This window comes from Beta vulgaris, chromosome 9 (assembly GCF_026745355.1).
Source record: "Beta vulgaris subsp. vulgaris cultivar EL10 chromosome 9, EL10.2, whole genome shotgun sequence".
NCBI lineage: Eukaryota > Viridiplantae > Streptophyta > Magnoliopsida > Caryophyllales > Amaranthaceae > Beta > Beta vulgaris.
The window spans coordinates 52832745-52859864 of record NC_079210.1 but is presented as its reverse complement, the minus strand read 5'-3'; the positions used below and the strand labels follow the sequence as shown (position 1 = coordinate 52859864).

The window sequence follows — 27120 nt, the reverse complement described above, 5'->3', positions numbered from 1 at the left end:
CTCCTAAAATTATCTTTTCTCATACAACATTTATTTAAATAAACAAATTTTTTTTACTATCCCTCTTAGATTTTACTTGCATAAATTATGGTGAAAAAAGAAAAATGAAAACTATATTTTGGGACGATGGGAGTAGCTGTTAGTCGATTATATTAGCTAGTAGTGATAGTTGTTAGCTAATTAATTGTATTAGCTGATTGCATTAGCTGTTTGTATAAAGGTATTTGGTAAGTAGATGATTGTTACATTATTATGTAAAATGACCAATAAGAACATGTGCATAATCTATTATTGTACCTTTTATTATTTATTAATGTAATTTTTAACAACTTTGTGACATAAATATAATTGATCCACTCATTCTCAAACCTCTAATGTTAAAAAACTTCTTCTCCCCAACTTTTCAAAAAGAACTTTTTGGACTCAGGCTATGTTCAGTTCACCTTATTTTTGCTTATTTCAGATTTAATCAGATCAGATCAGATCAGATCAAAAAAAAATAAGTTCAGATCAGATCAGTCAGTTTTAAAACTCATTTTTACTATTAAATATCTTTCATTACATATCAGTAAAAATTATAATAATTAAATATTAATAAAGTACTCATTGAGACGAATCAAACAAGACCCGACATGACTATATTTTTTCTTATATATTGAGAGAAATCTAAAAGATAAGATCTTGTAATCAGATCAGATCAGAAAAAATAAGTTCAGATCAGATCAGAAAAAATAAGTTCAGATCAGATCAGATAAGTTCACATCAGAAAATTTCAGGTGAACTAAACATAGCCTCAATAAGCTAATTGAAACCTCTTTTTACCAAACACTCAAATTAGAGGATTGACTAGTCAAATCCTCTAATATGAGCTCAAACCTCTAATTTTGCTCCAATCATTTCTTTACCAAACAAGGCATTTTAATATAATTGTCTTGTACTTCCTTTACTTCTTTTACTTGGTACATTATTGTTTTCACTGGCTTTTACATGCAATATGTTATTTTCAATATTTCTAGTATTTTTTTATTTTAGCAAAAATAAGGCGGGGAGGTCGGGAGCATGACTTTTTGATGGTAAAAGTAGCAAAAAAAACCTTTAATCACTAGGAAAAGTACCAAACACAAATCCTTAATCGCTGCGAAAAGTACCTTTTGATGGGTCAAGTATTCCAAATAAGAAAAGTTCAGACAATGTAGCAGGTAAAAAAAAAAACAACCATTTAAGAAAAATGTATCAAGTAAAAAAAATGGAGAGAATAATAGCTTACGGTAAGATGGGAAAAGGTCTTAAATGAATTACGTACTTATATGGTAAGTGACGTGTAATAATCCTTACTTTATCTAAATTTGACTCATTACTAAGGATTTTTTAGACTAGTGGTTAAGATTGAGGTGTTGTGAACGCTTAGTCACATGTTCGAATCCCCCTACAGGATTTGTTGTTAGCTTATGGTCATTGTTGTACAATTTTAACCATTCATATGTCAACTACACATTTGTAAAAAAGTATAATATTTTAAATTTTAATACATTGAAACTAATATACTATGATGAATTCAGCAACAGTTGTGCCATAATATCATGAAATTTACATTAGTGGAAATTTAAGGTGAAAGATTTATAACTTTGACACTTAAAATTAATCCCAACGTTTATTGTAGACGAGCAATAGTGAATTAGTGTTAACTGTTAACCATTTCTTGAAAAAATCCAAATTGCCTTTTAGATGGGTTGACATGTAGGTGCAGGTGGTGTGCATTTTCAAGAAAGAATGATGGATAGGTTGATGAAGTTGGGTGAGATATCCATGTCAAACTTGTTTATCAAGATAAAGTCTTGGAAATTGATTTCAAGCATTCATATGATGTATGTAGTATGTACTATATATTTTTTTTTAAGGTTGGAGAATTTCCTTGTAAGAAAGGGAGGAAATTGGAAGGAAATTAAGAATCCTTTTTATAAGGGGTGAGAATCAAAATCCTATTACAGGATATGTAATTTGAAAAGAGGGTTTTACAACCACTCGGCCAACTTTGATTCTCATGTAGTATGTAGTATGTATTATATATGGTACTATTTGTATATGGAGAAAACTCTTAGTCATACAGTATTTCTCTTCAGGTAAAAAATATACTAATGATCTCTAAATGTACTAATTTTATACGTAAAGAGGAACAATTAAACTACTTATTTGTTAATATAAAATAAAAAGTAAAACGTATAGATTAATTGAAAACGGAAAAAATAGTGGATAAGTATATATTTATTCTTTACAATACTCCCTCCATCCCAAAATATAGTTCCCATTTCCATTTTGGGTGTCCCAAAATATAGTTCCCATTTCCATATTTAGTTCTACATTTTTCCATAATTTGTCTAGGATAATCGTTTCCCATCATTTATTTGTTTCTTGAATTTTGTTTTTTCCTTTGTTTATTCAACCAAAATGTTACTCCCTCCGTCCCATAATATAAGTCTTGTTTCCTTATAAGGTGTCCCAAAATATAAGTCTTATTTCTATTTTCAATCAATAATTATTCCCAAAATACCCTCATGAAAATAGTTTAATTCCCAAAATGTCATCATAATTTCAGCTTCCAATGCACCATTATTAATGACAAAATGGAATTTTTTACCCCATTGAACTCCTCTACACATTAAACCATGCAACATTAAATGACAGTTTTTATTTTTCTAAAAAAAGAAAAAAACAATGCAAGTGTTTCTCAATAAAAATAATTTTTTTTATTCAAATAAAACAAGATGGATTCCATTTAACCTTAATTCCCGCGTAAAAACAGAATCAGGACTTATATTATGGGACGGAGGGAGTACAATTAATGTTTTTTTACCAATTATTCTCCATTCTCTCTCCTAAAATCATCTTTTCCCATACAACATTTATTTAAATAAACAAATTTTTTTTACTATCTCTCTTAGATTCTACTTGCATAAATTACCGTGAAAAAGGAAAATGGGAATTATATTTTGGGACGGAGGGAGTAGAAAAATATATTTGTTTGTTCTTGCACAAGAGATAAATATTCATCCTTTCATGAACGCAAAAGTTTTTAGGTTGCAGATGTGGTCTGAAGTAATACCAAATATGTTTATTTCTATATTACAGTGCATCTCATTCTCAACTATTGTTTTCTTTCCATTAAGTAGATGACTTATTCAACGGTTAGCTATGACAAATTTTGACTATATGAGCTTTAGTAATTTCCTTGCTGTCTATCAAGTAGGGATGGTAACGGGTCGAATTTTGGCCGGATTATGCATAATTCAATCCGAGTCCGACACCCGAATTCGAAAATCTGACTTCGACCCGACTTAAAATCCGAACACTCAACACTGGCTCCGGTCCGACTTAAAATTCGCACATCCGATTTAAAATTCGAACATCCGACTCCGATGTGACTTATTTTTCAGCTCATTTTTTATAATAAAAATGTCCTCTATTATACAATAATCTAATCATTACATTTTTTTTCTTCTAATAATCATATTGAAATCTTATATAGTACAAATAATCTAAATATTACTATTATTTTTAACAATCATTTATTCAATGAGAAAATCTTATCTAATACAATAGGCTGAAAGTCGAAATCAGGTTATACATAATTAATACATTAACATAAATAAAAAAAATGATTAATTGACGTAAAGTTGGAGTCGGATTCTTTTATGAGATCCTCCTCCAACTCGGAGTCGAACTTTTTAAACAAAGTTATAATCGAATTATTTTTAATCAGTGTCGGCTCGGATATTTTCCTTTAGATCGAAAACACAGACTATGGTCGGATGCGGACTGGATTGTCATCCTTACTATCAAGGGTGATACTCGTGTTCGATCCTCGAGAGCATCAAATATCTACAGATGACAGGGGCTTTGGACTTAGTTAGGTTGGTGGGTCACTTGGCAGTAGGGCCTCAACCCAAGCCCACTACATAACCTGATATACTTCCTCCGTAACAAAATATATATTACACTTTTTAAATATATGGTTGTAATAAAAAAGATGTTATACTTTCTTTTTAGCAATAATTTTTCTCTATTTCTCTCCCATCACATGGGTCCATTTTTTTCTTTCTCTCTATTTCACTCCTCTTCAAAAAACTGCCTAGAAAAATTGTGTTTTTAAAATGTAACATCTATTTTGCTACGGAGCAAGTATATAGAGAGTGTGTGTGTCAGGTAGACGCGCGCATATTCAATGATACAAATTTATTACTTACGGATAGAACCGAGTAATTAACTAAGGATACTTATACTTCCCCAAATACTTACTATTTTAGAACATTTCAATATAAGTGAAACATGCGTTAAATGGAAAAAAAAAGAGTGACAAAATGACAAGAGTACCCATCACAAACTTGTGTGTGCGTGGTTTGCTTTTCTTTCTCCTTCTTTTAATAATGTAAAGGGTATATATTTATGACTTTTTGGCTTTTAAAAGTGATGTTTATTAAATCTTGTGTCTAATTCTTATATTTCACTTATGATGGAATTGAGAAAGTATATATGATGCTTATTTTATAACTATACTAGCTTTCATATGCACGCGATGCGTGCGTTAATTTCAAAATTTGTTATTCTATTAAATACTCCATTCGTACTTTATTTATGATTAAACTTAAATATGAAAAATTCAACAGTTAGATGAATTTAGATATATTAATTTGCTAATGTAAAAAAATAAAAAGGTTGTGAGATTGTTAACATTAATTTTTTGTGAATGAATATTGAACAGAAAGAACAAAAATAATTAGTTGGTTTAACTGGATTAAAGAGTATCAAAGGTAGTGAATGTTCAGACTTTTCATGTGCACATTATGTATGCCATCTTTTTTTATAAGGTATAAATATTTTGTCCATTTAATTTTTGATTGAAGTATTTGATGCATATACCATTTTAAACTTGTTTTAAATGGCAAGTTGGAATGAATTAGATTTTTTGATCTTTTGTAATTTTTTTATTCCATTAATTAGATCATTAAGGGTATTTTAGTCACTTCAAAAGAGGACACCATACCTCCTCCCTTGGCTTATATAATAGAGATACTTCCTCCGTTTTTTTTTTAGATGTTACACTTTCTATTTTAGGAAATTTTAAATTAGATGTTACACTTTTATTTTGGGTAATAAATTCTCTATATCTCTCTCCTAGCACATGTTCACATGGGACCCTTATGTTTTTCATTCTCTCTATCTCTCTCCTCTTCAAAAATTACCTAGAAGTTTGTAATTTGAAAAATGTAACATCTAAAAGAAAACGGAGGAAGTATGTACAACTAAGATTACCAGGGCCAAGATATGTTTAATAACTTGCTAAATACATTTATAAAGTGGAAAATTACTCCTATATACTTTTGCATGCATTAGACTGAATCCTACAAGGGCCTCTAAACTCATTATTATTATATCTAAAACCCTAACCTACTGAATAGAGTATTAGAGGATACTTTTTGAATAAGGATTTCACAGTCATGTCTTTAAAATAGCCAGGATATAAACATATAATATAGGTACCATCTCTGTTTCATAAATTTATACTTATATTTTTACGATACTTTATCCACTATTTTGATTATCAATATCATCTATACAATTATATATTAGTAAGAGTTATGATGATTTAATATTTGTAAAATACAAATTAAAATGAATCTAATAAAAATCTCTTTGACAATTTTTTTCCTATGTAATTGTGATGATTCATGGTGAAATTTACAAAGTTTAAACTTGAAATAGTAAAGAGCCCATTCTATTAAACGTATTTTGAGTTATTAAATTTCATCGATCTTATGATCTTAACTTATTTTAATTAGTCTGAACTAATCTTAAATTAATAAACCATATCCTACCTAATCTGAGCCAGTTGAAAAAGTTATTTTGTAAGATGTTTGAATTTAATGGAACTTATCCTAACATATTAATTATCTATAAAAATTATCTAAACTGTAAATTAACAGTTTTTTCACCAGGTATCCCTAGTGTTTCACGAAATGCACCAGGTACTCTCGTTTTTTCATAAATGCACCAGATGCGCTTGTGATTTACATAAAATGCACCAAATACCCTTAATGACTAACATTGTCAAGTTTTCGTTAACTTTATTTACCATTTTAACATCCCTAACCCTAACACTAAACCCTAACCTTCCCCCACAACCCTAGCAACCCTCTCCTCCCCCACCACCCTAGAAGCCCATCCCCCCAGCCCCCTCCCCGCCCCACCCCGCATCCCACTCCCCCGAGCCAGAGATCCCCTCCCCCCTTCTGCACTCCCCCGCAACACCTTCGCTCTCTTTCTTGTTCGTTTTTGGAGTGGTTTAGGGTTCAAAATTTTCGAAATCCGGTGACTTTTGTTAGCATTTTTATGGCGATTTTGAAGTTCAAGTTGGGTTTTCGAAGCACAGAAGGGGAGAGATGGAAGGAAACTGACGATGGCTTGCTAAGAAGTGGATTTTCAAAGTTTTCGAATGTTTAAAGCAGAGAAGGGGAGAGAAGTGGGTTTTGCGAGGCTGAGAGGGAGTATAAGGGGGATACGCGAGGTGGGGGAAGAGGGGCTGCACGGGGTGGGTGAAGGGGGTGCGGATGGGGGAGGGGAGCTGCTCAGTGTGGGTGTTGGGGAGCTGTGCGGGGGTAGGAGAGGGAGTTGTGAGGTGGGGTGTGGTGAGCCTGGGGGTGGGGAGGGGGAGCTATCGAGGGTGGGTGTTGGGGAGCTGCGGGGGGGGGGAGACTGCGGGTGGTGAGGGAGGGGGAGGTGCTGCGGGGTGGGGATTTGGGGAGGGGGGTTGGGGGGTGGGGGAGGGGGCTGCGGGTGGTGAGGGAGGGGGAGGGGGAGTTGCTGCAGAGGGTGGTGGTGGGGTTAAGATTTGAAGTTAGTGAGTAATGGTTAGGTTAGGGTTTAAAGTTAGGGGGGTAGTGTTAGAGCAAGGTTAGAAGTTAGGATTTAGTTAGTTAATTAGGGCTAATTAGGGTTTAATTAGGGTTAGAGGGATTAATTATCCCTAATGACTAATGTAAACTTGACGTCGTTAGTCATTAAAGGTATTTGGTGCATTTTATGTAAATCATAAGGGCATCTGGTACATTAAAATAACGAGGGTACCTGGTGCATTTTGTGAAACCTCAGGAGTACCTGGTGAAAATAATTAAGTTCAACATATATGATAGAACAGAGGAAATTTAAACAATCTTAAAATTAATAGATACTTAAGTGTAGCAAGACATACGAAACGAAAGAAAGTATTCATAAGTACCTTCTGAGAAGTGAAAAGTGATATTCCCTCTAGTTTTTATTAGTTTTAACATGTTGTCTTTTTCGTTTGCCAACGTACAACTTTAACCATAATATCTTTAATTCTCAACTAGTTAAAATTACATAAATTCTTGTATTTCCTAATGATATATTGAGATACATCTAACACAATCTTACATACTAAAATTTGCTTTAAATATTAGTGAAAAAATTCAAGTAAAAGTAAGTATATAAATAATACAAAAGTCAAAGTTTCGAATTAATAAAAATATATCGTTTTTGTGGCTCAATATTTCTTAATACCTTTTGTTTTTGTCAATTGAAGAGGTGGACTTTAGTACGATTAAATCATTGTTTAAACTGTAACTCGTGCCTAATATATGATCAAGCTTCACAATTACTTCATTGCTTCCCTGGCTCCCTGCAAAACTAATTAATCATAATTCATAATTCATAATTTATCAATTTACAATTCACAATTCACAATTCACCACCTATATATAAATTTATATATTAAGGCTATGTTTAGTTCACCTGAAATTTTCTGATCTGAACTTATCTGATCTGATCTGAACTTATTTTTTCTGATCTGATCTGAACTGATCTGATAACAAGATCTTATCTTTTAGATTGTTCTCAATATATAAGAAAAAATATAGTCATGTGGGGTCTTGTTTGATTCGTCTCAATGAGTACTTTATTAATATTCAATTATTATAATTTTTACTAATATGTAATGAAAGATATAGTGATTTTAAAATATAAGCATAATATGAACGGATCTGATCTGAACTTATTTTTTCTGATATGATTTGATCTGATCTGATTAGATCTGAAATAAGCAAAAATAAGGTGAACTGAACATAGCCTAAATTCAGTTAAGCTATTATGAATTAAATAATTAGCAATAACACGCTTGGTGTGATTAGCCATTTGCTTCAAGTGGAGGGAACATAGTAGTAGTTTATCACAGTAGCTTGCCAAGTTCATTTGTCACATTATAAGGTCTACCATTATGGTGACATTTTAAGGACCCACTATTTTTTTACACTAATTATAATTTATATGTTTTAGGTATAAAGCCTTGAATTAAGGAGATCCTTCCTTAATGTGATGATAATTAAATCATATTATAGTCAAAGATAGGTTTATTATTCTACAATTTCCTAGTTTAGTGTTCACACATACCCTAAAGTTTTGGGTACCCAACCTTTTCTTTTTTATTTTCTTTTAGTTTTAAAAAAAAATCATAGGCGTGAGGTGAGTGATTTTTCCGTCAACCACCTCGTGGAGAATATAATCATGATTTATCTTGAAAGCAAATTTTGCTTATTGGCTATGATTAAAAAGGTTCATTATTATTGAATGAAAATTGGTGTTTATTTTTATCTCTATTCTATAAGGGAAAGAGGAAGAAGATGGTGTCCTCATTTAAAATACTAAATTACCGCTAATGATCTAACGGAATAAAAAAAATTACAAAAGAAAACAATTTAAGAATTCTTCTCCATTTCAACTTTGCATTTTAAGTGGATCGGATATAAGATACTATTTTAAAATTGACGCAGGCATTGCATGCATATAAGGCTAGTTTTTAATGATATAAACAATATGAATAAACATTTTATTAGATTTAGACTAATGTTTTTAGTGAAAGCGGATGAATAATTACCCATTTAGCCGAAAGCCGTCACTTTCTACACTAATCTACGGAGAATGAGAAATTAAAGAGAGACCATAATGACTTATTTAGTTTTCACCGGGACAATTAATATATGAGTGACAATCTTTCTTGTTTATTTTTCATTACCATTAATGGACGACTATGTATATTAACTTAGACTTTCCCATCATGTAATCCCAGATTGAAATGATAAGAAATAAAATGTCATGTCAAATACTCAATGTGATATGACTAATGTTCTAGGAGTATGTTGTAAGGTTAAGTATGAACTAACATACTTTTTTCATTTTTTATTACTTGGATAGTTTTCGTTTGTACAAGGATCAAGGTAGGAGAGAAATACAAAGAAATAAAAATAATAATTCATGTGCTAGTAGAGAAAGAGGGAATATATTGCTGAAAATGAAAACGAAGGAAGTAATAAAGGATTGTCAAAAATGCAAAACAATATCAGTAATAAAAAAGGAAAAAGTATCAATTTTCAGTTGTTAGAGTTGATAAGCATTCTCAAAATTGTCAAAATATACTACTCTTTGTTTTTTTTTTTTTGAGGGGAAAGAGAAGTGCATTAATCAAAGGGACAAAGTGTCCATAAGTACATAAGGTGTTACAACACTAGGGCAATGACGCTCCCAACACTGCTCAACACCAAACGGCACTACTCTAGCGAGGTTATGGGCAACAGAATTCCCATCCCTTCTAACATGAGAAAAAGAAACAGAAGAAAAGGCATTACACATAGAAAGAATGTCCCCAAGTATTGCATCCAAGTCTGATAAGAAAATTGCTGCTTTTGTCAATCTTTTCGTAGCTACTAGAGAGTCGGACTCGAAAATCACATCCCTATACCCATGAGCTTTGGCCAAGCGGGCTGCCATATAAATGGCCTTACATTCAGCTACCTCGGGAGGCCAGAAGGCGCGCACACGTCTAGCTGCAGCAAAGCACACCTTACCTTCCGAATCGCGGACTACCACGCCAAGTCCCACCCAACCTTCATCGGCCAAGCTGGCATCTGTGTTCAATTTGATAGCTCCAGCAGGAGGGGCATACCATCGGGATGGGCTCGGAGTCGTGACGGATCGCATTCCACCGTAAATCTTCACAGCATAGCAATTAAATTCATCTACTTGTCTCATGATTCTCTGGCACACAACAGTGGCGGGGTGGCTAGTATTCTCAAACACTTTCTTGTTTCTTTCACCCCAAACATTCCAAAGGATATAACAGCCCTTTTGAACCACATTTGCATCCATCTCACTCCATCTGACGAGCGTATCACACATGGCTTCATCTTCCACCCCTTGCAATAACATATAACAACCCAGCTCTTCCCACAACTTCAGCGACATCGAGCAGCTATAAAATAGATGTGATTGCGTCTCATCCTCTCTAGCACAACAGGGGCAAATAGCTTCTTCGACGAGGTGACGTCGCTTAAGCACTTCCCTTACCGGGAGTGAGCTTGTGCAAGCGCGCCACATGAAATGACGAACCTTAGGCGACACATTTAAGTTCCACAAAATGTTCCACACTCTGTGAAAATCATCCAGGTTCCCACCTTTACCCAACATGTAAGCGGTTTTCACCGAATAAGTACCATCCTTAGAGTACGCCCAAGTTAATTCGTCTTGTAACCATCTAGCGCTTAGAGGGATCGCCAAAATACAATGTTGGTCACGTTCATTGAAATATCTGTCAATAAGTTCCGTATTCCACTCCCTTCTTTCGACATCCATTAAATCTCCTACGACTTTTAGTCCCTCCACTCGAGCACTCTTTATAAATCTACCTTCTTCGTCGCCCACCCATGGTGCACTCCATATGTCAATTTTCATACCATCTCCCACCCTCCAAATCAGACCCTCCATTACCAAGCTCTTCGCACCCCAAATACTCCGCCACGAATAGCTAGAAGAATATCCTAACCTTGCTTGACAAACATCACCATGAGGATAATACTTGGCACTCATTACCCTGCTCAAAAGGGACTTCTTGTAATGTAATAAACGCCAAACTTGTTTACCCAACAAAGCATCATTGAAAACCGCAAGGTCCTTGAATCCCAAACCTCCCATACATTTGGGTTTACACATTTTCTCCCAACTTAGCCAATGCATTTTCCGTTCATCCCCTCGCCCTCCCCACCAAAATCGAGCCATAGCAGAATGGATTTCTTGTATAACAGCAACAGGAAGCTTGTAGACTCCCATCAGATATGTAGGCAAGGCTTGGATAACAGCCTTGATAAGAACCTCTTTCCCAGCTCGGGACAACAACTTTTCTTTCCAACCCCTCAATTTCTTCCACATTCTATCTAAAAGTTCCCGAAAAAGCACTTTCTTAGATCTCCCACAGAGAGACGGAATACCAAGATACTTCTGGTGTCTGTCAACATGCCTCATATGGAGAAGATTAATCAATTCTTCTTTTTTGTCGCAGCTTACGCCTTTACTGAAGGATACTTCCGACTTTTCATAATTAATTTTCTGCCCGGATGCCGCTTCATATTTGTTGAGAATATCAACTATTGTCAAGCATTCCTGTCGGGTAGCCCTTGTAAAGAGAAGACTGTCATCTGCAAAAAGAAGGTGAGAGATTTCTGGACCATTCCGGCTTGCTCTCGCACCATGAATTTCTTTCGTAGCCACCTTTTGTTGAATCATCTGAGAAAAAGCATCAGCAACCAAGATAAACAGGAACGGAGATAAAGGATCACCCTGGCGCAATCCTCTGGAGGGAGTCACCGAACCACATACTCGTCCGTTAATAACAAAGGAATACGATACAGTTGAGACACAACTCATCACCAAATTAACCCATCTTCCATCAAAACCCATTGTCAGCAGAAGCTTCCTAAGAAAACCCCACTCCACTCTGTCGTAAGCTTGACTCATGTCAAGTTTCATCGCAATCAAGCCTTTCCTGCTGTTATTCCTCCTTTTCATAGTATGAAAAATCTCCAGAGCAATGAGAGAGTTGTCCGAAATCATTCGTCCAGGGACAAAAGCACTTTGATTCTCAGTTACAATTACAGGGAGGAATTGTTTGAGCCTCAGAACAAGAGCTTTAGAAGCTATTTTGTACAATACATTACATAAACTGATAGGCCGAAATTCAGAGACAAGAGTAGGAGATTTAACTTTAGGAATAAGAGCAATATTAGTACAATTAACATCTCCTGGGCAAGAAAAGTTATGTAAAATAGTGCTAATATAAGTAAATACCTCGTCACCAATAATATGCCAGAACCTCTGATAAAAAATAGCATGCATCCCATCAGGCCCAGGAGCCTTACAAGGGTGCATATCACTCAATGCAGCATAAATCTCCTCTTTTGTGTATGGGCGAATCAAAATGTCATTGTATTCCTGGGTCACAGAAGGCCTCACATACTTTAAAACTTCTTGCAGATTATCTCTAGAAGGCTCAGACGAGGTAAAAATCGTGTCAAAATATCGATCCACCTCCCTCTCAATATTCTCTTGCTCCGTTTGCCACACACCATCTTTATCCTTGACGCCATGAATATAGTTCCTCTTTTTCCGCTGAGACGCCTTATGATGGAAATAGGCAGTATTCCTATCCCCATCCTTTACTTCCGCAACTCTCGAACGAAGGTACCAGTAAGCCTCATTCTTAGCATGTAAACCATCAAGCTCACTTTCCAAAGCCACACAAAGATCACAATTCTCCCTCGAAGTCGGGCCCCTCTGCGCCTCATGAAGCTTTTTCTCAACTCGAGCAATTTGCTTTTTTAAATTCCCGAAACTCTTCTTACTCCACCCTTGTAAATCTCTCGCCACCGCCCCCAATCTCTCAGTAATGTGCTCACCCTCCGCTGCGCCCCAAGCATTCTTCACTACCTCCTCACAAGTTTCATCTAAGAGCCACCCAGTCTCAAATCTGAATCCACGCCTACCCCTCACTCGATCCCCATCACTACCACTCTCTTTTAATACCACCGCAGCATGATCCGAGCTGTATCTAACCGAATGCTCGATGAAAGCATCCGGGAATAAATCCAACCAATCACGAGATATAATAAATCGGTCAAGTCTCTCTCTAATTCTCGTCTCCGGACTTCGACCCCTCTCCCAAGTGTACCACTGCCCCACATACCGTAGTTCACCTAACCTACAATTCGCCATCACATCACGAAAACCTTCCATAGCCCTCCTATTTCTGTTCGATCCCCCTTCCTTCTCATCATAACTCAAAATTTCATTAAAATCACCACCAAAAACAATCGGCCCCTGATACTCCTCACATAGATTTTTAATCAATGTCCATGTTTTTTGTTTATTTTCCTCCTCCGGCCACCCATAGATCCCCACAAATCTCCAAGTTTTATCACCCCTACTAACCACATCACCACAAATATGATTCTGGGAAAACGAGACCAAAGAGAAAGAAATAGTCTCGTCTTTCCAAAAAATGCAAAGACCTCCTGCTCTACCCACACTCGACACACCATACGCACTGGAAAATCCCAAAATCTCCTTCTTTTGCTCCACAATATTTTTTGTAACCTTTGTTTCCGACACAAAAAATATGTCGGGGGTATACGACTCATAAAGTCGCCTCATCTGTCGAACTGTCCAAGGGTTACCCATTCCCTGACAGTTCCAACATAATATTTTCATAACTCCGGACGGGGTTGGTCACTCCCAACCTCCGTCTCGACAATGTCAATACCACTGCCAGTAATAGAATGCACAATCAACTTTTGTTTTTTAGCACCCGAGTCAGCCTCGACAATATCGTTAATACTGCCAGGTTCAAAACCATAACTCTTCTTGAGTTTTTTAGACCCAAAAACAACAGATTCAACCCCACCATCCACCAACATATTATCAACCAATTTACGCTTCTCACCCGCCATCAATCCATCAGCAATAATACAAGGGTTTTCAGTTAAAGAAACATCAATATTTTTTAGAACACGTGATTGACTTTTTTGCTTCTTAAATTTTTTTGCAATTTCACCATTCCCAGCCATAAAAGTCAACGATGAAATAAACGAGTTACCTGGAACATGAGTTTCATTTTTTGCATAGGAAAGCGTGCCATCCTCCAAAGAAATTGGAGCCTTACCACAATTACTTTGCTGCTGCATCACTACTAATGTACTTGCTACCTTTTCATGTAACCCACCCTCCACTATACGTGGATTTTCCCTCTCCTTTACCTCCTGACCTGCAGCCCCAAAATCCATACTTCGAGCCACTTTCAAAAAGCTTCTTGCTTCCTCTTCAAGCTTTTGTCTCCCTCTTCTTGGAGATGCCCTCAACCAAGCCCCCCATTGTTTATCATCTTCTTTAACCTCCTCTGAAACATGAAGGCAATCACGCTCAATGTGTCCAATCACTCCACAGGCAAAGCAAAAAGTCGGCAAGCGTTCATATTTAAACTCTATCATGGCAGTACCACCGTGCTTCGTAGAAATGCGCTGAACTCTTCGAAGGGGCTTAGTTATGTCGAGGAGTATCCTAATGCGAGCCGATTTGTCCCACGAAATTCCGTCCGAGTCCAGTTCTATCACCTCACCAAGGCTGCCCCCGATCATCCTTACATGCGCATCCGATCGACTCCGCATAGGTAAATTATATAATCGGACCCAAAAAGGGCAGAGGTTCATTACTATGTTCGAAGGCTGGATATCCGCATCAATCTCCTGTAACATCACGAGGCTTTGATCGAAAGTCCAAGGTCGCCCGACCATCACTTTTTCTTTGTCGCGCTTACACGCAAACTGGATCACAAATAGATCGTTTTCAATATTACGAAAAAGAGCACCTTTAGAAATTGCCCAAATCTGATTTAGGGTTCTTTTTAACGCCTCAAAGTTGAAAGATCTTCTTGTCATCACTTTTCCCACCAAAGCTAGGGCAAAATCGTGCTTGTTTTCGGAATCAGGAATGTCATCTAAAGAAATTGTTTGGTTCTCCTCTACTGTAATCTTTAATGCAGAAACCTTTAGAGCAATGTCATCAGCCATCACGACTGACGAAAATCCCAGAAGGGATCACAAGGATCGAAATCTCGAGTGAAAAGAATGGAGTCCCAAGACTATCACTCTAACCCTAGCAAATCGCCAGAGAGAGACTTTGTATATCTCATGGAAATTTCTATTTGTCGTTATACTACTCTTTGTTAAACAAGTATTTTAGCTTGTGTAATATGTTAATCTTCTAACTTAAAGCTAGTAACAATATATTAAATGATTTGCATTTTGTTGTTCAATTGTATAAAACAACAACCCAACAAGAATCATTGAATAAATAAAGTCTAAATGTTGACTCCATTTGGAATAGGTAGTAAAAAAGTCCCTGTGTTACGCCTTATGTTCGCTTACGACCTTATTGTGATCGCGAGGTTATATGAGAGCACTGCATTTGCAGTTAGAGATGTACTTGAAAATTATGTGAGGTATATGGGCAAAAAATAAATGAGAGTAAAAGCAAACTAATTTTCTCCTCTAATACTCCGGATGAGCTCAAGGAACTTCTCTGGGATACTTTGAAAGTTAAGGAGGATGAAAACTTGAGCCTACATTTAGAAATCCATATCTCCCATAAGTGGCCCTCGCGAACCCAAGTGCAGTTTGTTGTTGACAAGGTTTGGGGTCGATTAGCAAAATGGAAAACGTAGTATCCGTCAAAAGCAGGTAGATTGTGCTTAATCAAATCTACCCTAACATCAATCCTGGCTTATTATATGCAAGCAACTACGTTCCCGACCCAGACTCGTAAACACCTAGATAAGATCTGCAATGATTTCGTATGGGGGGCAAAGGCTCAGGGAAAGAAGAAGCTCCACTTGGTTAGGCGGGAAACCACATTTCTCCCTAAAGCCCAGGGGGAATAGGGATTAAGGAGCATGACAGGTTAAATTTGGCCCTTATTGCGAAGTTAGGATGGAAAATGTCATAGGGTCAATCGAATCTTGCAGAAGATTATATTCATGCCAAACATATTCATAATAATTATGTTCCTCAATTTAAAAATGGATCCCCGCTTGGAAGAGCATTGGTAAGGGTTGGGAAATACTCCGAAAAGAGAGTGAATGGAGTGTATGGGATGGAAATTAATTCGATTTTGGGATGAGAATTAATTAAGCATTGGTAATATTATTAGAAGCTTTCTGGAGGCCGCCCCAAGTTTTAGAAAAGAAGAGTTCGTGGTCTCGAATCTCACCCTCGGGGGAGAGTGGAGTCTAAACAATTTATCTGTAGAGTTACCACCCTTCATTCGGGAGTGTATCACTAGTCCCCCCGTCTAAGTACTCGGCTACAAACCTCTTCATACCTAGGTTTATAAAACCTTCGGGTTTCTCCCTATCCTTTGCTTATCAATCCCTCCTCCCGGAGTGGAACCACGAGGTTAATGTGAGTTGAACATGGGGAACATGGGGAGGAAATATGGAACCTAAGATCAAGTTTTTCTTTTGGCTTTTATGGCACAATAAAATTCCTCATAAAAAACTCTTAAATGGTAGGAAGATAGTCGATTCCCTGGTGTTTCCTAGGTGTGGGGAATTCGAAGACGATGAGCATCTGATACGAGCATGTCAGGTGTATGTCTAGGGAGGTGTAGGATATAGTCCAACCACAAAATTAGGGATTTTAGGGAGTGGATGAGGAGAAACTTAACTTCAGGGACCCTATTTAGAGGGATTGAGTAGGGCTGCATCTTCGCATATGTGTGTCACAAAGTGTGGAAAGAGCGTAACGCCACTGTCTTTAAAAATGCAAACCATACCACCGTGTCAAAGTTTACAAAGCGTCCGGGCATGGCCACAGAGTATACGGGTGTCGGGAGAACTACAATTGACCAAATCCAGTGTGTAACGTAAATTTCCATCCTTTGTCCCAAAATTCATTCCATGCAGATGCCTCTTTCGTGAACATTGAAACCATGGTGGGTTTGGGGGAAGTAATTAGGCAGGCCAATGGGGAATGGGTCCTCGGGTTCCATAGGTTGTGTTACGCCTCCGACCCGCTCATGGCGGAGCTTATGGATATTAATGCTGCAATCCAGCTGGTGGTTCATGAGGATATTCGAGGGGTTTCTATTTTTTCGGATCGTAAGGTGCGAGTGGACCTAGCGATAGTCTCTTCAGTTCCTGATATTATGATTAATATGGGGTTTGGGACAAGGAAAATAAACAAACTTAAAGCATATGTATTTTCTTCGATAAATATGAAGTTGTAAAAAATGGAAAATGATACTCCATATGTGTTCTCAGGTTGTTGAAGTCTTGATATACCATTAAATCCAATCCCAGTTCGTTACAGCATTTCCCCATAATTTATCCTTCCGTAACTAGCATGCTGCATACTGTGGATATCTAAATGCAAAATATACAGTATAATACTACGCAAATGAGATTATAAGAGCTTGATGCACATAAAGATAATCAGGCATGACAAGTGATACATGTCAAGTCTGGTAGACAATCAATCAGACAACCACAGGTAGTTCTACATTTTTATTCATAGTTTTGTGAATAGGCTTTTACGAAAATGTAAGCAGCTAATTACTGAACGCTTAGCACTTCGATCTCAAACACCAAGGTGGAGTTTGGTTGTATTCCCCACGCTGGAAACCCACCGGCGCCGTAAGCATAGTCTGCACTGCACTGTAAAATTCAAACAGCATATCACAAAGCAATCAGCTTTCTTATGATATCGACGGATTTTGCTCAGGTAAACTTTAGCTACACAAGAGACAAGATGAATTAAAGATTGCATTTAGAGGTGGTAAACAAGTAGTTCACCTTGGGATTAGTTTAAATCAAGTGAGTTCCTATTCTATTCGATTTCAGGTCTACTGACTCGACTCGAGGTGTAGTCATATATTGATATATTGTCAATCAACTTATTACGATAAGTCCATTAATAGTACTCGTCAATTTTCAGATAGTTATGATATGTATAAAATCTGAGTCATGTAACATCAGGATACAGTTTAGGCTTGGGAGTTGGGACGGTCATCAGGTAATCAGGTATGACTTTATGAGTGAGGTTTTGCAGGCTATGTAGTGATTGGTGTATAAGGAGGAGGATTCAGGTCAGTTCTAAATCCTAAAGGGGTATCTTAAGTCTGGGTTCAGACAGTTCAACCTCAAATAACTGATGAGTTCTGACTTTCCGAGAGTTATGCTCGAGGTACAACAATCTTATTCATGCACTGGTATAGCAGAAGGAACACACACTAGTGACAAGAGAACAAAAGAGGGGGACACTCACTGTTAAAAGAGCAACTTCACCGACTTGCATTCCCAGCACACCTTCATCCCATCCTAGAAAAAGATTACAGAAAAACATCAATAACACAAAATTATGCAGAAGATAACACAGCAATCTATCCCATAAAAAACATTAGCTTTGGAGCAGGAATCATCAAACAAGGTACATTCACCTCATTGATATTCAAACTCTAAAGATTTTGCACAGGTCAGATGACTTAATATAGAACTTCGGCTCTATCAAGGTGGAACAGAGGAGACATCAAGTTTGTATTAGCATATGATGCAAATAAGATGATTTAACCAATAAGCAGCCTAACATAGGCACAGCTTGGAATTACAGTTGAGCTCTTCCCAAGTAGAAGAAAAGAAAGACAATTAAAGTTCTGATCAATAACTCCAACAATTAACTAGTTTAGTCCAAGATTCGATACCGTACACGTGTAGTTGACTTAAGACTTTGGATTCATTAAACCAATGTAACATCACTCAAGGGGATACATGTCTAGTTGGATCTGCATAGTGAACCCTGTAGTTATGGCGCAAGTGAACAACTCACAATAGGGAACATGAAAGGGATTGACAATAAGACCAAATATTCCTTCAAAAACTAATTCTTTCTTCGAACCAATTGATAGATTGCTTCTCTAATTTCTTCTTTCTTCTCTTCACCTCGTGATGATATTAGTTTTCTCATTGACATCATTGCAATTCTCCACCTCCCACCCCCACCTACTAAAACAACGACAGAAAAGAAAAAAGAATCTAACACTATTATCACCAGAGTCTTCACATATTAGTTTTTCTTTTCACTCCTCGATCAGCTTCTGCTTAATTAGTTTAAAAAAACAAGGACAACTAAAAGGGAAATTTTAGCAAGAGTTAGTCAACATCTAGCAACCAAAACAAAGAGAATTTCACCATATACCCCAAGCAAAATCACACACAATCAGAAACACATCATAAGAAATCACGAAACAGAGAAAGGCGAGGATTTCTCTTCAAAATACCTTTAATCACATTTCCCTTGCCAACATTAAATGAAAATGGTTGTTGTCCCGGATCCTTTGTGCTGTAATACAAGTAACGCGAACAAAAGGTTTAACACAGTACATTAATAATCTGGAACACTAATAAGTTACGTTGCTACACAACTAGCTAAGAGTCGACCTCATCAGACCAGAAACTTATTTTTTTAACGTGAAGAAAACACACCCTAAGTTAGGTGTTCCGAATTCAAATTAGCTTATACAAAAGAAACAAAACCATTATACCTCCAAAACTTCTGAGACAGGTCCCTATCTTTTCCTGCACCATTATGTCAACTCAAGTTAGCATAATTAACCAAATTAACTACAACCATATTCATTAATTCAATTTTTTTACATATACAAAACCCAGTAATCTACTCCAAAATCATACTCCCTCGGTCCCAAAATATAGTTCCCATTTCCATTTTGAGTGTCCCAAAATATAGTTTCCATTTCCATATTTAGTTCCAAATTTTTCCGTAATTTATCCAGAAAAATCGTATCCCATCATTTATTTGCTTCTTGAATTTTAGTTTTTCCTTTGTTTATTCAACCAAAATATTACAATTAATACTCTCTCACCAATTATTTTCCATTCTCTCTCCTAAAATCATCTTTTCCCATACAACATTTATTTAAATATACAAAAAATCTCTATTATCCCTTCTAGATTCTACTTGCATAAATTACTGTGTAAAAAGAGAAATAGGAACTAAATTTTGGAACAGAGGAAGTAAAGAAATTGAAAAATATTATTTCTTCCAATCTGAAATAAACACTTCTCTCGAAAAGCTCTAACGTAAAAGAGAGAATCGTTCCATTTACTTCGGAACGCAGGAAGTTTAACCAAGTTTCTGATGAGTCAGATTTTCTCACGAAGTTTATCAAGCATTAAACATAAACTATATCATTAGATGAACTTATCTTTCAACTGATTTCTCCAAAATTGAGCTCCAAATAAAATCATCTCTAAATTCAACACTTTTTATTTTCATTTATCTCAATCAACATTCAAAACGAAATTAACAGTTAATACAAACAATATTTCAATAGCATCTTTTATTTTCCCTTTTTTTTTATCGTCATAAAGAGCATAAATTCGAAATAAATGAAGAAGATATTGAAACAAACAAAAAAAAGAGGAGAGAGATTACCATAACCAGTGCAGTGAACGGTCACTTTCTGACCGATTACCGGTTTGGGACCGGTTCCAGCTCTAAGAGTTTCCTTCATCACTCCCATCGTTTTTCTGCTATTGATTTACTTTGCTCTAGTGCTCTACACGATTCTCTTCTTTATTTTGCTAGGTTTTTCAATGAGTGACGAGCAACCGGTGAATTTAGATTTATTTACTTGGGCTAGGGTACACTTGTCAAGTAGGAAATAATAGCCGATCCGAGAATAATAGCCCAAATTTATTGCTACTAGTTTTGTATGTACGCCATTTGTGCGAAAACAAACAAGTAATAATATATACAGAAAATTATTCAAAAAATTAATAAATCAAGGATAAAGTAAATATTTTGTTAATTGAGGGTATAATGGTAAAAGATGGTGAATTTGTATTTTATACTTAAGAGTATAAAAAAGAATACTATTTTTGATGTCCCCCTCCTCTTCTATTATATAATAGAGATATTCGAGTCTTCAATTTTTTTTATACTCCCATATTTTAAAAATATGTAGTGATATATGCTATGACAATGAAAATATTAAGTATTTATAATATTGATCGACGTGTAATTTTTTCTTTTAATGCTGCTATATATTAGTCAAGTATGAAAAAGTTTAGTAATTGGGATCAATATGATTTCGAATTAAATCTTAAAATTAACGGTTTTTTCACCAAATGCCCCTGATTTTTCAAAAAATTCACCGGGTACCTTCACACTTTTGAAAATACACGGGGTACCCCTCAGTTTTACGATAATACATCCAAATGATGCCCTTAATGACTAATGGTGTTAATTGTTGTTAGTCATTAATCCTAATCTTCTGTTTTAAAACCTTAATTAACCCTCAACCTAAATACTAACCCTAATCCCTAAACCTAAACCCTAACCCTAACCCTCCCACCACCCCACCCCAGGAGCTCCCCCCCACCCCCGTCGACTTTCCCACAGTGCCCCCACCCTCCCACATTTCGGTCGAATCCCCACCCTCCCCCATTCCGGTCGAATTCCCCTACCGACCCCCACCCCGGTCGAATCTCCCCCTCCCCGCTAATTTCCGTCGCTTCTGGGTTGTTCACATCCACGAAAAACACCCACCCCAGCAGCCTTAGAGTGACGAAGAAATGCCGACGAGGGGGAGGGGGGCTTCCTAGGCTGCGAGGGTGGCGGCTTCGAGGCTGCGTGGGCTGAGAGGGGGTGGGGGCTGCCATGGTGGGGAGTGGGAAAATCGACGGGGGTGGGGGAGGGGGCAGCTGGGGTGGTGGAATGGTGGGGGACGGTTGGTGGCTTGTGTTTAGGGTTAGAGTTAGGATTAGGGGTTAATTAGGGTTTTAAAACAGAAGATTATGGTTAATGACTAACGACAATTAACGTCGTTAGTCATTAAGGGCATTTGGATATATTATTGTAAAACTGAGGGGTACCCATGTATTTTCAAAAGTGCGAGAGTACCTGGTGAATTTCGTGAAAACTCGGAGACATTTGGTAAAAAAACCGTAAAATTAAATCATACATGAAAGATAATTGATGGGTTCCATTGTAAATGTATAATAAAGCAGTGATATGACAAAAGCGTGCATAAATAATAGGTATCATCTATAAGACTACAATAAATAGTAGTTTTGATGGAGTGTGATTTTTTTTTTTTTTAAATGAAGATCTAATATGCATTTGTATAGTTTACTTCAATTGTAAATATCGTATGAAACCCGTTTAATGAATTAATTTTGACTTTTATTGAGCCGACATCATAGTATCTATCCATATATAGAATCTTATGGTCATCAACAGATCAACTCAGTAAAAGAAATCCGATTTCCTCCTTGACAGATTGCTTATATCATTTCAGATATCCAAGCTTTACTTCGCTCCTTCACTTCAAAAAACTCAAAATTAGTAGCATATAGAATTACCTCACTAGTCATAAAATCAAAGCAAAAAACTATAAAATAAAAGCAACGAACTCTTCTATATATATGTTTGAAAGAAATCAATTACACAATAGTTTATCTCACTAAACAAGCAAGAAATGCAAACCCACTAAGTACAAAGCAATACAAAACCATTATGCCAAACAAAAAAAAAAAATACAAGCCAAGCAATTACTAAAAAGAGCACAAAGTAATAAACCAAAGCATAATTATCATATGCTTCCTAGTACATATGAGCTAGGAAAGCATTACACATAAACTATATATAAAATCTTAGTTGGAAGGAGGAGGAGAGAAAAAAGGGATGGAAGGAATAGAGGTAGGGAGAGGAATAGAAGGCATGTTTGGCATTGGAGGAAGAGCCACCTTAGGGATAGATGGCATAGTAGTTGGCATGTTTGGAAGTGGAGGTAAAGCAGCTGGCTTAGGCAAGGCTGATGGTTGTTGAGGGTTGATTTTGGGGATGTTTGGCAAAGTTGGTTGTGGCATATTTGGAATACTTGGCATGTTTGGCAAGGTGGGCATCGGTGGAAGTGTTGTCGGAGGCGGCGTTGTTTGGAGAAGGCGGCGAGCTCCTTCGCTAGCGTCGATGTTCATTGTCGACAAGGCGATGAAGAGAGCTAGTAGGAAGAATTTTGAAGCTGCCATTGGTGCAATTAAGCTTGCAATTTGATTGATTTTGCTATTAAAGTGTTTAGTTACTAGTATGTTATATGTAATGAGATTTTTGTGGTGAATAAAGATTTGTTGTATGGGTTCTTTTATAGTATGAGACGTATGGTTTTTAGTCTTTGTAGTAGGTAACGTTGGTTAGCAAAAGAACTATTGTCGTTGAGCAGGATTTGAAGAATGTTTGCGTATTTCATTGAGATTTGTTGGACCTCATTATTCTATCTAATTAGTTCAACTAAGAAATGTTTTAGTACTTTCGGACTGGCTCAAAGGAGTTCAAAATTTTGTGTCATGAGATTTTTCACGTATAAGTTGGCTTATTGGTGAGAATAGAATTTGCATGCATGGAGTTGTTGTTCATCATTGGCACTAATTAATGTGGTAATACTGATACATGATAAGGATCAAACATATGTCACATGACCAGATTGGTTGAGACGTGAGATAGTATTATTAGCTACAAATTAAGTAGCTTAAACTGCTTAGTGGTTAAGATTGAATCTCTAGGTATGAGATAGATATTAAGTTCAACCTTAAGCTTTTTTTTTTGGTTACAGAAGTCAAAAGATATGTAGGAGACCATTTTCTCAAGTAAGAAGTCTAAACTATTCAAAAATGTAAAATAATTATATCTAGAATATACATTAAACTCTTACACATCATTGGCGGTGTGTTTAAGTTTTGAAATATATCAGCAATTTGATTAGTTTATCTGTAAAATGAGTAATATGCATTAGATTATTAGAAGTCTATAATATTCATGAAAAATATTCAGTTTTGAGAATAATAAGACCAGGTTCAGGTTCGACTCTTCGTAAAAGCACAACTCTTCTTTTTTCTTTTCTTTGGTTTTGTCTAAATTCTTTTCTTTTTCTATTTTTTTTTTGACATGTTTTGTTTAATTCTGAAGTCTCATAACATATTAACATGTCCTTAATTCTTATTCTTACTACCTCCATGATTACTTATATTTTCTAGCTCCAGCCTCCACTTCCTTGATACTTATTCTACTTTGACTATGAACCTTTATCCCTATACATGTATCTAAATTATAAATAAGATTTGTCACGACCATCAACATGGTAAACATAATACTCTATGTTTCTTGAAGTGAAAATATAGCCATATAAGCACACGAAATTATAAATCTGAAGAACAATATCTTGCTTGAATCTCGTTAAATCATTATTTGCGGCATTTGATACACGAAAGTTGCTTAGACTTGCCAAGTTTTATCGAAAAGAGTTTGCATATGTAATGCTATAATAACATTTCGACATGAACTTAAATATTTTTATCTCTATTATATAAGTGAAGGGGGGAGGCATGGTGTCCTCATTTGAAAATACAAAAATACCCTTAAGAAAAAGAAAATATTAGGAAAGAAAGAAGATAGAAGCTATTTCCATATTAAACAAGCTAATATTAAATAATTACCTAATTAAGACACAAGTAAAAAAAATGAATTTGATTGAAAAGCTTTACACAAAAAAGCTTCAAGATCATTGATGAAATGAGAATCTTCAATTCGAAAATGGTTACTACCAAATATTGATAATAATAACATACATTACATTTTCACCGCATATTATTTTACAGAATATCAAACTTATGCAACTCATAAAATATTGCTTATTGCCTACTATTTACAATTTCTATCATATAAGGAATGGTAAGGTAGTGATAATAGTTATAAAACATTAGCACTCTACCCTTTAAACATATTAAGTTCACTATAATTTTGTTTTAAAGAACACAATAGTTCAAAATCTACGGTTTTACATGTAACATGTCAATTCAAAAATGACATTTTTTATTCCATGCACATTATGTCGCGTATAAAATTGTGATTAAGCATAAGTGAATGATTACGCGTGCCCAAAATAAATGTTAAAATCTATACACGCACGCATCGCGTGCCAAAAATGCTAGTGATGACATGAGGAAAGATGCAAGGTTTCGAGAAGTGGAGGATACTAATGAACTTTTATTTCTATGATTCTTGCTGATCGAAACCAAAAGCAAAATTCTTAGGGCCCGTTCATTATCGTTTTTTTGTTTTCAGTTTTTTTTTTTAAACTAAAAACCAAAAACTGAAAACCAGAAAAAGTGATTTTCACTTTTCAGTTGTCAGTTTTCAAAATCATCATGTTCCCAATAAATTTGACTAATTTTTTATTCATTATAGGATATATATCATATGACTTTGAAAATCAAAAAACCAAAAAACAGAAAAAACGGCCCTTATAAACTAGTTTACTTGCTCATATGACTATGATTAATTCTCCTAGTGGCAACACCAAGTGTGGAACGAGCCTTCTCTTCAATGACTTATGTGAAGAACAAGTTGTCCAATAATAGTATTATGGGTGATCAATTATTTAATGATAGCTTAGCCACATTTCATAAGCGAGAGATCTTTTTGTTTAAGTTAGTGATGATGATGATGAATATATTAAAATATTTTCAAAGTATAAAAACTCGTATAACGCTTTTGTAATTTTTTTTTCGATGTAATTAATGAATTATCATCCTATTTAGCTATTGTAATATGATATCTTGATTAATATACTGAATTTCTCTAAAGCATTAGATGATTGTAGTTTATTTTTTTGATTAGCTCCGAATCCATATGGTTAGATTACTGAATCCACCATAATTGTGTTTAATTAGGAGTGGTCACATTAATTAATTAAAAAGATTAGGATATCATATATGATATATGTATATGTTAATTAAGATAGATGTGCGGCAACACCCTGAGATATAGATAAAAAAACGCAACTATTAGCTTAGAGTTAGTTGCTAATAATATTGAAAATAAGATAAGAAAGCATCACTATTATGCATGGTGGTTTGGGAATATTGAGATGTACGTTAGTAATTATGCACTGGTCATTATTGGGAGTAGAATATAAGATAAGAATATAATATGAAAAAATTGGGTCAGTAGGAGCACCCAACACTTGATAGAAGAGAATGGAGGCAACACATCTATGTGGACGACCACGGTAGACGAAGCTTGACTCATTCGACCAGTTGTTCTCATCATATTTGAAAAATGCTTTAGCATCGATGTTGCAAAAGAATTTCTATACCATGGTTATGTCATATATGTGATAATGCAACCCTCTTATCACTACTAGAGGTTTTGAGGATTCAAATTATATTAGTTGAAAGGATTCTTAATTTAATTGTACGTTTGGATAATTGGTTGCGCCATTTAGAATATATAATGATTAAAAAGAAAATTGTAATATGTCATCGTCATTGTTGTGGCAGTACGTTATTCACTATTTCTATATTTGTGGTACATTATCCGCCTATTCTTATAGTAATTAATAGTTTAATTATTTTTACATACATATATAATAATAATATAATGTATATATGTAGGATGAACTAATTATAATACCTTTTTATTTCCTTCTATAAATTAATTTAACTCAACTGTTATATAATACACTCAGATATACCCACTTTGTACGTATACTTTCAAAATAATTTATACCCACTTTATGATGGAATATGCACTTCTTCAAATATTAGCATGTATAATTCGAATATTTAAAAAAAAAAAAAAACTAACTAGTCACATAATTAAATTATGCAAAAAAGTAAGTGGAAGTTTTCAATATATAAGAAAATTCAAGAATACAAAGATCAGTACCAATCCCATAACTCTCATTATCTGATGATCACTAAACAAACAAGATAAAAATGCAAATCCACTACGTACAAATCAATATAAAACAAACCATACATATATATATAGAACCAAACAAGCTTATATCCTTCCCCATAGAAGGCAATACAACATGATAACATATATAGTCACATGCTTGCCTCCCTTAAACATGCATAAAGGAAGCATGCATGCTTAATATATAGCAATGCATACGTAAATAAGTAGTAAAAACTAGAGAATCTTAGTTGGAAGGTGGAGGAGAAAGAAAAGGAATGGAAGGAATGGAGGTAGGGAAAGGGATAGATGGCATGTTTGGCATTGGAGGGAGAGCCATTTTGGGAATAGATGGCATAGTAGTAGGCATGTTTGGTAGTGGAGGTAAAGCAGCTGGTTTAGGCAAGGCTGATGGTTGTTGAGGAGT

General features: G+C 35.6%; 1 protein-coding gene across 1 annotated transcript; it reads right to left on the bottom strand.

The window, feature by feature from the left end:
- Positions 1-17340: 17340 nt before the first annotated feature.
- Positions 17341-20577, bottom strand: LOC104904743 (peptidyl-prolyl cis-trans isomerase FKBP12). Its single transcript, XM_010693109.4, has 5 exons — positions 20391-20577; positions 19480-19513; positions 19216-19277; positions 18207-18259; positions 17341-17596 (listed from the first exon to the last, which is right to left on the bottom strand). Exons 1-5 carry the CDS (start codon positions 20476-20478, stop codon positions 17495-17497), a joined length of 339 nt encoding a protein of 112 aa, XP_010691411.1. The 5' UTR covers positions 20479-20577; the 3' UTR covers positions 17341-17494.
- Between the last annotated feature and the right edge of the window lie 6543 nt (positions 20578-27120).

Bases quoted from the DNA above. Each gene is read 5' to 3' on its own strand.
- LOC104904743 (XM_010693109.4), bottom strand. From the start codon at position 20,478: ATGGGAGTGATGAAGGAAACTCTTAGAGCTGGAACCGGTCCCAAACCG. The intron at 19,278-19,479 runs GTATAATGGTTT...CTTGTATTACAG, and splicing joins CTGTCTCAGAAGTTTTGGAG to CACAAAGGATCCGGGACAAC. The intron at 18,260-19,215 runs GTATTTTGAAGA...ATCTTTTTCTAG, and splicing joins CAAGGGAAATGTGATTAAAG to GATGGGATGAAGGTGTGCTG.